The sequence below is a fragment of the Carlito syrichta genome, unplaced genomic scaffold (assembly GCF_000164805.1).
Source record: "Carlito syrichta isolate Samal-C Ts95f unplaced genomic scaffold, Tarsius_syrichta-2.0.1 Scaffold313449, whole genome shotgun sequence".
Classification (NCBI taxonomy): Eukaryota; Metazoa; Chordata; class Mammalia; order Primates; family Tarsiidae; genus Carlito; species Carlito syrichta.
The window spans coordinates 378,740-392,107 of NW_007257545.1; the positions used below are offsets into that span (position 1 = coordinate 378,740).

The 13,368-nt window shown below is 40.1% G+C and overlaps 1 protein-coding gene across 3 annotated transcripts in view; it reads left to right on the top strand.

Moving 5' to 3' along the window:
• TNRC6A (trinucleotide repeat containing 6A) overlaps window positions 1-13,368 on the top strand; it is a 222,134-nt gene that overhangs the window by 183,317 nt on the left and 25,449 nt on the right. For all 3 annotated transcript variants that reach the window (XM_008070485.2, XM_008070484.2, XM_021718783.1), the window contains exons 6-11: window positions 2,544-5,129; window positions 7,170-7,346; window positions 8,236-8,411; window positions 9,593-9,625; window positions 11,148-11,228; window positions 11,573-11,624. In XM_008070485.2, coding sequence (XP_008068676.2) covers window positions 2,544-5,129; window positions 7,170-7,346; window positions 8,236-8,411; window positions 9,593-9,625; window positions 11,148-11,228; window positions 11,573-11,624 — 3,105 coding nt within the window. The remainder of the gene's footprint in view (window positions 1-2,543; window positions 5,130-7,169; window positions 7,347-8,235; window positions 8,412-9,592; window positions 9,626-11,147; window positions 11,229-11,572; window positions 11,625-13,368) is intronic.

The following is a 13,368-nucleotide window of genomic DNA, read 5'->3' on the forward strand; positions in this document are numbered from 1 at the left end:
AAGTGGAAATTTTAAGTAAAAGTTGTTATGTGATTTCTCATTTTGTTTTTCACGAAGGAGACATTAAATGAAAAACATGTTTTGGAGATAAGACTGAAAAGTGATGATAATCATTAATGAATGTTAATGATGGCCATCATTTATTAAGCATCTAATCTGGATCAGATATAATTCAGAGCACTTTTAGCTGAACACAGTGACTCATGCCTGTAATCCATTCAACACTTTGGGAGGTGAAAGCGAGAAGATTACCTGCGCTCAGGGTTTCAAGGCAAAATGATAAGACCTTGTCTGTACAATAAATCAAGAAAATCAACCAGGCATGGTGGCACGTGCCTGTGGTTCCAGCTACTTGAAAGGCCGGGGTGGAAGGATCACCTGAGCCCAGCAGGTCGAGGTTGCGGTGGCCAAGAGCGTGCCACTGCACTCCAGCCTGGGCAACAGAGTGAGACGTCCACTCAAATGAAAAAAGAAAAGAATAAAAGGGTAACAAAAAGCCAGTCTCACTGGGTAAAAGTAAATCAATATGCATCAGTCAATACGCAAATCAGTACCTGCATCAGCATCATCAGCAGATGTTAGGCATTTGGTGCTATATATCATGAGTTTTATATGCACTCTTATCGTTAAATTCTTAGAATAACCCTAGAGCATAGGTATTACTTTCACATACATATGAGCAATTGAGGTTCAGAGGTTAACTTTCAGAAAATCAAGTGGGAAAGGCAGTATTCATCAGAATTCCTTATAAAGCACTGTATCTAAGAGTACGGCTGAGACTGTAATGACACCTAGAGTCAAGTCTCGTCAAGTTGAGGTCACGTCAAGTTGCCCGGACTGGTCTCAAACCCAAGGTCTCAGGCAATCCTCTCATCTCAGCCTCCCAGAGTGCTGGGATTATAGGCACCACACCCGGACTACCCTTTATTTCATAAGAAATCCTCCTCATGGATACTGAAAGATGACAGATTTTATTTGACAGCTTGGAAAAAAATTATTCTTTTTTTTTTAGAATTTTTTACTTTATGTACAAGGAGCTAGCATGCTTTCATTGAGTGAATGCCTTGGATAATTCATTCAAGGAAGATCACTCAGTCCAACTTATTCTTTGCGTACTGACAGAAACACTGGTGTCACATAATGAGGCCATATTTCTGGATCAGACTGTGCTGATTTGAGCAGACTCAGCAAGAGTGAGAACCCTTGCTAAATTTCCATGGATGGCTCCAGTAGAGCCGCTGGTGACCCACCTAGCTCTCAGGAGTGCAATGAGGCAAAAAAAAAAAAAAAAGGCGGGGGGGAATAATTCTTAAACAGACAGTGGAAATCAGAATCACCTATGGAACTTTAAAATATATTGTTTGGTGAATTATGAATAGACTTCTTGTCTCTCTTCAGTCACTTCCTTCTGTTCTTTCCATCTCATCATCTTTTGCTCCTTAGTGATTGTGCTTTGAGAGAAAGTGATGCAAATTGAGTTTGATTTTCCATATTAGCAAATCACTCTAATAGTGGCTTACATTTGTTTCCTAGGTCTTCAGTCCCTGGAGGTTGACTCATTAGATTTGGGACATGACTTGAGCATCTATATTTAAAAGCACTATATGTGATTCTGATTTCTACCTTGAAGACAATCTAGATGTAGATGTTTTATGTTTTATGCAGACTAATATCTCTGAGGAATTTCTAGCTACTAGATCCTTAAATTGAATGAGAGTAAGCAATTAGAAGCACTAGAACTGATCTGCTTGTAGTAAAATACCTAGCTAATGTAGCAGTAAATCTAAGATTATAGAATTATATGACTGGTCATTAATGGCCTCCAGTGTCATTAGTTGATTTTTAAATCAATTCTGTGGTCTTCAAGATATTAATTAGCTGTTATTTTTCTATTGTCTCTTACGAACATGACTTGGGGAGAATAATATTTCAGGTTGAATATGGACACAAATAAAATGGAATATAATGGAAAAGGCTTTGAAGTTTTATAAATTGTATAAATTTGATAAAACAGCTATGTAGAAAATGTATACTAGAAAATAGAGGATGGAGAAAGATTCCTAATATATTTCATCAGTTTGGTCTGTTCACTTCATCTTTACCCGTCTGCAGCTCAGCCTCTTCTTTCTCAAGTCAAGCTTCTGAGCCTGGATTTTGCTCCATTATTCTAACATATTGCTACCACGTAGTCCTTGACTCCAGAATTCTTTTACTTACTGATGATATGTTAATAAGTTATTGATTCAGCAATTACTTGTTTAGGGGCTGTAATGTTCTAGGTGCTTTTCTAGGATCTTAGAATAATATCAATAAACAAAGCAGCAAAAATCTCTGTCTGTGTGGAATTACTGGTTATGGAAAGTTGGTGACTAGAGGATAAACAGTGCCCTTGTAACCATACGGCTAAGTATTGTATATTGTTAAAGTTGTTGAAGTTAAGGAGTCACATATATGTATATTTATAACATATTCATCATTTTAAAAAAAATTTAGTGTTCTGAAACTATCACTTTATAAATAGTTGTACTTCTCCTTTATTCTAGATATAAACCATAATACTTCAGGATCCCATTATGAAAATTCCCAGCGGGAACCTGTATCTTCTACGAGTGATTCTAGCACAAACTGTAAGAATGCTGTTGTAAGTGATTTGTCTGAAAAAGAAGCATGGCCCTCAGCCCCTGGCAGTGATCCAGAGTTGGCTTCAGAATGTATGGATGCTGATTCTGCCTCCAGTTCTGAATCAGAGAGAAACATCACTATCATGGCTTCAGGGAGCACAGGTGGTGAAAAAGATGGCCTTCGGAATAGCACTGGACTTGCTTCCCAAAACAAGTTTGTAGTTGGTAGCAGCAGCAATAATGTGGGCCATGGAAGTAGTACTGGGCCATGGGGTTTTTCCCATGGAGCCATAATAAGCACATGTCAGGCCTCTGTGGATGCTCCTGAAAGCAAATCTGAAAGTAGCAACAATAGAATGAATGCTTGGGGCACTGTAAGTTCTTCATCAAATGGAGGGTTAAATCCAAGCACTTTGAATTCAGCTAGCAACCATGGTGCCTGGCCAGTATTAGAGAACAATGGACTTGCCCTAAAAGGGCCTGTAGGGAGTGGTAGTTCTGGCATGAATATTCAGTGCAGTACTATAGGCCCGATGCCTAACAATCAGAGTATTAACTCTAAAGTGAGTGGTTCTTCTACCCATGGTACCTGGGGAAGCCTTCAGGAAACTTGTGAATCTGAAGTAAGTGGTACACAGAAGGTTTCATTCAGTGGTCAACCTCAAAATATTACCACTGAAATGACTGGACCAAATAACACTACTAACTTTATGACCTCTAGTTTACCAAACTCCGGTTCAGTACAAAATAATGAACTGCCTAGTAGTAATACAGGGGCCTGGCGTGTGAGCACAATGAATCATCCTCAGATACAGGCTCCATCAGTTATGAATGGCACTTCACTTTCTCATCTTAGCAATGGAGAGTCAAAAAGTGGAGGCTCTTATGGTACTACATGGGGTGCCTATGGTTCTAATTACTCTGGAGACAAATGTTCAGGCCCTAATGGCCAAGCTAATGGTGACACTGTGAATGCAACTCTAATACAGCCTGGCATAAATGGGCCTTTGGGCACTAACTTTCAAGTTAACACAAATAAAGGAGGAGGTGTATGGGAGTCTGGGGCATCAAATTCCCAGAATACGTCATGGGGAAGTGGAAATGGTGCGAATTCTGGAGGAGCTCGGAGAGGATGGGCAACCCCTGCACAAAACACTGGCACTAGTATACCCAGCGTTGAGTGGAGCAAACTGCCTAGCAATCAGCATTCCAGTGATAGTGCAAATGGCAATGGCAAGAAGTTTACAAATGGATGGAAATCTACTGAGGAAGAGGATCAGGGTTCTGCCACATCTCAAGCAAATGAGCAAAATAGTGTGTGGGCCAAAACAGGAGGTACAGTGGAGAGTGATGGTAGTACAGAAAGCACTGGACGCCTTGAGGAAAAAGTAACTGGGGAAAGTCAGAGTAGAGATAGAAGAAAAATTGATCAGCACACATTACTCCAAAGCATTGTAAACAGAACTGACTTAGATCCACGTGTCCTATCCAACTCTGGTTGGGGACAGACTCCTATTAAGCAGAATACTGCCTGGGATACTGAGACATCACCTAGAGGGGACCGGAAGACTGACAATGGGACAGAGGCCTGGGGAAGCTCTGCAACACAGACTTTTAACTCAGGGGCATGTATAGATAAGACTAGCCCTAATAGTAATGATACCTCATCTGGATCGGGGTGGGGTGATCCCAAACCCACTCTGAGATGGGGAGATTCCAAAGGCTCAAACTGCCAAGGGGGGTGGGAAGATGATTCTGCTGCTACAGGAATGATCAAGAGCAATCAGTGGGGGAATTGCAAAGAAGAGAAGTCTGCGTGGAATGATTCGCAAAAGAACAAACAGGGATGGGGTGATGGACAAAAATCAAGCCAAGGTTGGTCAGTTTCTGCCAGTGATAACTGGGGAGAAACTTCGAGGAGTAACCATTGGGGTGAGGCTAATAAAAAATCCAGCTCAGGAGGTAGTGACAGTGACAGGTCCGTTTCTGGTTGGAATGAACTTGGTAAAACTAGTTCTTTTACTTGGGGAAATAATATAAATCCAAATAATTCATCAGGATGGGATGAATCTTCTAAACCTAATCCTTCCCAGGGTTGGGGAGACCCTCCAAAGTCTAATCAGTCTCTAGGTTGGGGAGATTCATCAAAGCCAGTCAGTTCTCCAGACTGGAACAAGCAACAAGATATCGTTGGGTCTTGGGGAATCCCACCAGCTGCAGGCAAACCTCCTGGTACAGGCTGGCTGGGGGGACCTATGCCAGCCCCAACAAAAGAAGAAGAACCCACAGGCTGGGAGGAACCATCCCCAGAATCTATACGCCGCAAAATGGAGATTGATGATGGAACTTCAGCTTGGGGAGATCCAAGCAAATACAACTACAAAAATGTGAACATGTGGAACAAAAACGTCCCAAATGGCAGCAGCCGTTCAGACCAGCAAGCACAGGTACATCAGCTGCTGCCGTCTGCAAGTGCCATCTCGAACAAAGAAGCAAGCAGTGGTTCTGGTAAGTTTATTTTGTGGAACCTAATGGTATTGCAAGCTACTTCACAATATTCTGAAAGCAAAACCTTGTTTCATCTTACTGCTATTTTATGATTTGTTGAGCAAAGTAGATATACACACAAAGGCCTTTTTTACTTTTTTGGTTTTTGGAGTCTCACTCTGTCGCCTAGGCTGGAGGGCAGTGGCACGGTCACGGCCACAGCAGCCTCTTCCTGCTGGACTCAGGCGATCCTTCCATCTTAGCCTTCCAAGTAGCTGGGACTTCAGGCATGTGCCACCACGCCTGGCTAATTTTTTGATTTATTGTAGCGGCAAGGTCTCACCAAGTTGTCCAGGCTGGTCTCAAACCCTGGGGCTCAGGCAGTCCTCTCACCTCAGCCTCCCAAAGGGCTGGGATTATAGATGTGAGCCACCGCGCCTGGCCCCTTTTTCACTTTAATCCAGAAGAAGCTTGAGGAAAATTATATAGGTGGTATTTACCATAAGAGAAAGTAGCTCCACCTTTGGCAGTATTGTTTGTGCATCCTACATACTCCATTTTCTATTAGAAATGCAAAATTCAGAGGGCAGAATTGGAAAAGTGTCAAGTGGGGATGCTGTACACTTCTAAGTTGATCTGACTTAGGCCTTAACTTTTTGGTTTTATTGACTAAAATAGCCTCAGAAATGAAGCAAGCAAGTACGGTACTCTCTAAACACTAGGTACTATATTTAGCTTAAGACAGGATTTTTTTTTCCAAGTAGGTAAGAAATCTAATTGCTAGTATATTCTCACTTTTTAGTATGTTTTATGTATACTCTCTTTCCTCTAGTATATTCTCACTTCTAGTATGTTTCTAGTATATTCTCTTTCTAGTATATGTTCACTTTTCTCTCTTAAAATGAACTAATTCCTATCTCTGCAACTTATCTTCTGCAGTTATTCTGGCAACATTTTCATTAAGTTGGTTGGCGTACATTGTCTTTGTTAATAAAAGTTTTTGGCTGGGCACGGTGGCTCCTGCCTGTAATCCCAGCACTTTAGGAGGCCAAGGTGAGAGGATTGTCTGAGCCCACGGGTTTGAGACCAGCCTGGGCAACTTGGTGAGACCTCATCTTTACAATAAATAAATAAATAATTAGCTGGGCGTGGTGGCGCATGCCTGTAGTTCCAGCTGCTTGGAAGGCTGAGGTGAAAGGATCTCCTGAGCCCAGCAGGTCGAGGCTACAGTGGCTGTGAGCATTCCACTGCACTCCAGCCTGGGTGACAGAGTGAGACTGACTCAGAAAAAAAGTTTTATTGGGTAATAGTCTCATTAGACATAGAGATAGGAATGCTTTTGTGAACTAACTTTTCAGCATCTATTTATTTATTTGTTTTTAGTCTGAGTATAGTTTATTGTCTTAATGTAGTTGATTCTTAAAGAAAGAGGTATATGTCTAAAGGGGAAGCCTGTTTGTTTTGGTTATTTTAAACAAAATATGTTAATGGTTTTGATTTTCTTTGCTTTGGACAGCTTCAATCTAATACTTCAGATTTTCAAACAAGCATTACACAGCGTACATAAAATTAGAGTGATTGCCCATGGTTATCCTTGTAGTTAGTTGTTTTTCCAGTATGGTGATATGGAAAGGTTACACTTTTGGTAAAAATGTTACACACATGCACGCACACACGCGTGAGTTTTTGCGCACACAGACTTATCCAGCTTCATGCTTAACTAGGTTTTGTTCAGAATGACTTGACTTTTCCAGGAATTAAATTCATGATCAAAGGAGGATGGTTTGCCATAATTATTCAAGAATTAACTCTAGGCCCAGAGGGCAATTATGAAGAAAGAGGTTAAAAAACATTCATACCATATAGTAAAGTATTAATGAGAAATGGTTTGTCTTTTTTACATAAAACAGATGCATCTTTTTACCTATCCACAAATCATTATTCAGTACATGAACATGAAGTTCTTCATCCTTGGTGCCCTAAGTATTCTTTATTGTTCCTTATTCCACTGTACCTCCTTACCTTCTATGCTGATGACTTCTTTTCCCACACTTTCTAAAGGCTGGGGTGAGCCCTGGGGGGAGCCTTCTACTCCAGCCACAACTGTGGATAATGGTACTTCAGCATGGGGTAAACCCATAGACAGTGGTCCCAGCTGGGGGGAACCCATTGCTGCGGCATCCAACACATCCACGTGGGGCTCCAGCTCTGTTGGTCCACAAGCATTAAGCAAATCTGGTAAGTTATTGATAATCCCTGGTAGCTGTTTTCTAGCAGTGGTAGTCATTCATTGACTATAATTAAGTAACTGGATGAGATTTCTATATTATTAATAATGCATCCATGTTATATGGCATACTAGATGATATTCAGTATTTTGCTCTTTGAATTTGTAACATGGTTTGCGCTTTTATCTTCTTAATTTTCCTCTTTTCTCATATTTCTTAGAACTTGTAACTTTATTTGCATACATTTCACCAAATCTAAATTATATTTTACTAAATTAGATTATCTAGAAATACTCTGAAACTTTCATGCCATCCAATCTGAGAGACTAAATAGTGTAGTGATGGGCACACATATCCAGACTGTCGAATGATTCTCTGAAAATTGCACTGAAAATTAGAATAGTTCAGAAAGGCCTCCAACATCTAAATAAACCATCATTATCCAATAGGTTACGTACAGGATACTCTATAGAAATCCCAAGGGTCATGTACAGAAATAAGATGCTTTCTGCTTATGACTTTGAATATTCTTTGGCTGTTCTTCCTGGAAATGTCAAACTTGATTATTTCAAATTCTATCCATCTTTGTCCTGTGCATCACTATGCAGATTGTTAAGTGGGTGCAAACAAGAATGCTGGCATTGTCCAAATTTAGGAGCCCTGATTTGTACAAGCATGGAGGTGTTTCATTGTTTTTAATAAAAATCTTTTTTAAATGGACTTTTAACTCAGTGTAAAATATAATTCCTATTATGCGGATTTGGGTAGGGAAATTAAAATGTGTTTATTTGCTTGTTTGTTTTAGGTACTCCCTACCCAATTTTTAATGTGTGCTTGTCTTCCAGAAAGAAATGTTTTATTAAAGTATGTTTCTCTTTGTATCACACATCCACAATTAGGGCCAAAATCTATGCAAGATGGCTGGTGTGGTGATGATATGCCATTGCCTGGAAATCGCCCCACTGGCTGGGAAGAGGAAGAGGATGTAGAGATTGGAATGTGGAATAGTAATTCATCTCAAGAGCTTAACTCATCTTTAAATTGGCCACCATATACAAAGAAAATGTCATCGAAGGTAAACATTTCAAGGGCAAGGCCCTTGAAACTTTAAATTCCAAAGGTAGTTTACCCACAGAAAATTAATATTCTGCCTGTCCATTTATGGCAATCAGTACAGTCCAGGCAGCCCCCAACTTAGGTGTAGCCATTTGTACGGGCAGCCACCTAGGAAAACATAAGACCACAGGAACTTCCTTTCTCCCCACTGCTACAGCTTGGGATTTCTCTCCTCCTCTCCCTCTACCAGTGCTGCCTGGGACAACCCCTCACCCCAGGGTGGTGCCTGCAGTGGTGAGGATGAAGAGAAGGGCAAATCTCCATGTTGACTCTTTCCATCCCACTGCCAGTTCATCTCCCATTCCACCTTGTCACCTGATTCCCCACCCTCCCCTTTACCCAGAGTCACCAGCCTCCTGTTCACTCATCATGTTTGTCCCTTCCCCATCCCAAAAGGTCCTGTGACAAAAATTCCCAGGAATAGTTTGAACTTGATTTTGCTTTTGTATGTGGACAAATCATATTCCTAGACTTGGCTGTACATCAGGATTACATGGCATTTGTTAAAAATACAGCTTTCTGTACCAAAGATCTACTGGAGTTTTAGAAATTGGACCAGGTTTCTTGTCCAGTTCCCTAGATATGTCTGATGCAGAGCCAGGTTTAAAACCACTGCTTGAGAGCACTAGTTCTTAATTGGTGGTATTGGGGACTGATGTCAGATTCTCTTGGGGACCATTTTCAAAATATGTGCCCAGTTGTCCCCCCCCCCCCCAAGTGAGTTAACATGTCCTACCTACCCTGTTTGTGAATGATTATTTTTGAGGGACCTTGGAAGTCAAATATCCAGTGGGTAGCTGGACTAGTTGACTGCCAAGGTGCCTTCCTTTTAATCTTGGGATTCTAAGTCTAGGACCTGCCATTTTCATTTTTAAAATGTTTCATTTGGCTGAATTTGCCATTGCCTCGCCATATAGCTTATGAAGTGCTTTTACATGTGTTACATAAATCATTTGATCCTCATGACCTTCTAAGATAGGATACTGTTGAGGAATTTGAGACTGGAAAAGGTGGTGACTTGCCCAAAGTTGAATCGCTAGTAAGTGCCAGAGCAAGGACTTAAGTGTAGGTCTTCCAATTCCAAACCCTGTGTTCTTCCCACTGGACCATGCTGTTTTGTGACTTTGTCTTTCCTTACAGGGTCTGAGTGGCAAAAAAAGGAGAAGGGAAAGGGTGTGTAGCCTTTTTACTCTTTCTCCTTTGTTTCTACTAGTAAAAATCTTTAGAAAGCAACTGCAAACATTTATTTAGCCTCTGCTGTGTGCCAGGTACTGTGCTTGGTGCTGGGGATTCAAATACACTAAGATATGAGCTACACCTTCAAGGAGCTCACAGTCTAGTATGGGGCATTAGAGGCACTTCATGGAGTGTCAGCTTGAATTTGGAAGATGCTTGGGGTGGGATGTGTTAAGGAAAAAAATAGCCAAACATAACTACAATGTAGAATTTCTAGAAGTGATGAGATCTGGCTCTGTGGTTAGATTAAGGACAGATTTTAAAGTATTTTCAATATCATGCCAAAGAATTTGGGCTTTATTCTGTATAAAACATGGAGCCAATAAAGTTGAATAGAAGACAGTATCAGTGGGGGTTTTCAATAACTAAGTTTTTAAAAGAAAGCTAACCAATAGCAGTATAAAGTATAGATTGGAGCAAATGGAGAGTTATAATCTCAGGAAGCTTCTGCGTTAATTCAAGTTAGAAAGGAGGGCTTGAAATGGGAAACAAGATTGGATGTATAGTGGAAGGGACTAATTTGCAGATGTTTCAGAATAGAAGGGACAGAAGAATTTGGCACCTAGTTAGATGTGGGGGTGGGTGAAAGAGGAAAAGTATGACTGCAGGAATCTTGGAGAGGGTTAGTTGCTTGCTTCAGAGGTCTGCATTTAGGGGGGAATTTATGAAGCTGTGTTCTGTTCCACAGTCAGAAGGAACAGGTAGTAGCAATAGGAAAGGGTAATTAAGGCAACAGACTTAAGAGTGGTCCTGTGATCTTCACATAAATGGGAGACATAGTCCTCTATGGCTTCCAGACTGCTAATCACGGACCCTTCTTTCTCTCAACTGATGCCTGAATATAGTTCTAATCCACCCATGCTCTAACCAACCACAGAAAGCCAATATGAAGTGGGAGAAATCTCAGTTTCAACTACTGCTGGGAATGTTATGTTCTTGGCAATAAAAATTAAAATTTTAAAATACTTTTTTATGTGAAAACACATGGTGGTTTTTTGTTTTCAATACAGTGCATGTAGCATAATCAAATTGTCAGTTAAATTGACTTCTGTGGACCAACCTGAGAGCCTAATCACTTTTTAAAACTTTGATTTGGAGAGAGAATTCGAAAAATGTAAATTATATTCATCTTAACAGTTTTCCATTATTCAGAGGCCCTCCCTTTTTTGTTTGTATTTGTGGGTCATCAAGGCCTTTTGCTTCTGTCTTTTCCTTCTGACTGCTTGCCTTTAGAGATTTCTCTATACATTACAGCTATACCAGAGGACTGGAGCAAAGGAAGTTGAAAATCAATTAAGTTGATTTTTAATTGTTAACAAATCTGATAAGAGTTGGTTGGAGGAGAAATTATTGGCTGAAAGTGAGAGTTGGGAATTGTCTTGAAGTTTATTAATCCATCACTATACCCAGATAAATAGAGATGGCCATGGCATCTTTTCTACTCTTTTATTTTACAAAGGGAATGATGAAAGGTGGAAACAAACAAGAAGAAGCATGGATAAATCCATTTGTTAAACAGTTTTCAAATATCAGTTTTTCGGTGAGTATGTTTTCTTAGCAGCTCCTTCTCTTTTTTTTATTGTGGTCCTTAATTTTATCTTGATTTCTTTTTTTTAAGAATTATTCCTCATCATTGAGTCTTCGGGAATACATTTGAACTTAAAGTAGAATTGGCCCTCAAATTTTTATTTTTATAGTTTCAGCTAAAAATTTTGGTCACATGTCTTAATTTTAAACCATTTTAGAAATTATAGGCAATGAAAAATAAAGTTTTATGGTCCACTTGAATTTCACAGATAATAATATACAGTAAAATTCTTCATTTTAAATTTGTTTTCATTGATAAGTTAAGGTCTGCTAACATGCTGCTTTTTCTTACTTCAGAGAGACTCACCAGAAGAAAATGTACAAAGCAATAAGATGGATCTTTCTGGAGGTAAGAGAAAATTAAACCAGTTGTAGTTTCTATTCATCACTGATGGACAAGCATATCCATGACATGATCCTACTGAAAGAGCCCTTACCTAGACCAGAAGAGGGAACACTATGCTCTCTAATATATATTAAAATGCTGTGATTAAATGAGATATGCTTTTAAAGTATGAGACATTGTGCATACCTAAGGTAATAATAGTTTCATTACCTAAAATATAATCCTGTCAAGAATAAGCTATTGAGGTTGGAGGGTATAGTTTTCTTGATCAGGGAATAGCATGCATAAAGAACTAAATATAAGACAGAGACAATGTAAACTATCCTGGAGAAATGGCCAGTAGTTCCATATAATGAGAGGACAAATATAAAATTGGTGGGGGTAGAAGGCACTGGTGAAACTTCACCTAGGTGAAGATATTAGAAAACTAGGTAGGTGCTAAATCATGAAGAGCTTGGGGATCTGAACTTGAAAGTATAGGATGAAAGAGTTTTAAGCTGGGAAATGACATGAATTTATGTTTTAAAATAATAATCTTAGGTATAGATTGAAAATATTTTAGGACAAAATATTAGCAGCAGGACAGATAAAAAGATACTAAAGATAGCAACATCAGTTAGAGATTTGTTACAGTAACCAGTGATTATTTTCAAAGCTCCGAACTAAGCCACTATGGATGCACTGAATTTAATTCAGTAGAAACAAAGGAATTACAATCACAAAAATTGATAATCAGTTTGAACCAGTAGAGGGTGAATGAGAGAGTGTTGAAAGATGACTCCCAGCTTTCTTGCCTGGACAGTATTAACTGGAATTGGAGTAACAAGGGATTGGCTAATAAGAGGTAATGAGAACTCGAAGGAATATATGAACAGCAGATGCAAGGATAAGACACTAAATTAGACCTGAGATAGCATACGCAAGGAACTCCCCTCCTCTCAATCTGGCACCAGTCACCTCTGTGGAATTGTAGGAAATTCACTCTCTAAGGTACCAGTGAAAAGAGTCCATGGGAGAAGTGTCTCACTGGAGGCACTCTGCTACAATGCTGCCAGAGAGGATGCTGGCAGAAGCTGCTGGCTACTGGGTGAGGCCAGCAGAGTAGAAGCCTGGTGCTAGAAAAGCTGCCTGTGCTGCAGAAACAAGCACACCAGAGCTAGGAAGCCACACCTTTCCTCTTGTGGTGTCTCTGCTGCACCCTTTACCCATAAGGCTTCAATGCCAGCTGACAAAGGAAGAAAAAAAGACATGTAAAGGATTCAGATCCACTTTTTTCATAGAGCAGTCAAAAGCGAATGTAGAACTGAAGGGCAGTAACTCGGTAATCGGCACAGTTTAGCCCAGCCTTGGACTACTCACCTTCCATATGCACTTGTCTACATACTTTCTAAGTTCAATATAACAACAGAACAACTTTATATTTCTACTTAACGAGATACAGCTTTCTTACTCCCAAGTGAGGACGTTTTCATCCTCTTTTCAAAATGAGGATTTGCACAGTCTCAAAAATCACTGGCTATATTAATTACCTCTTAAATTCAGTCACAATTTGTTACCTAAAGACTGAATTAAGCCGGGCTCGGTGGCTCAGCCTGTAATCCCAGCACTTTGGGAGGCTGAGGTGAGTGAATTGCCTGAGCCTGCGGGTTCGAGACCCACCTGGGCAACTTGGTGAGACCTCATCTCTACAATAAAATCAAAAAGTAGCTGGGCGTGGTAGCGTGTGCCTGTAGTTCCAGCTACTTGG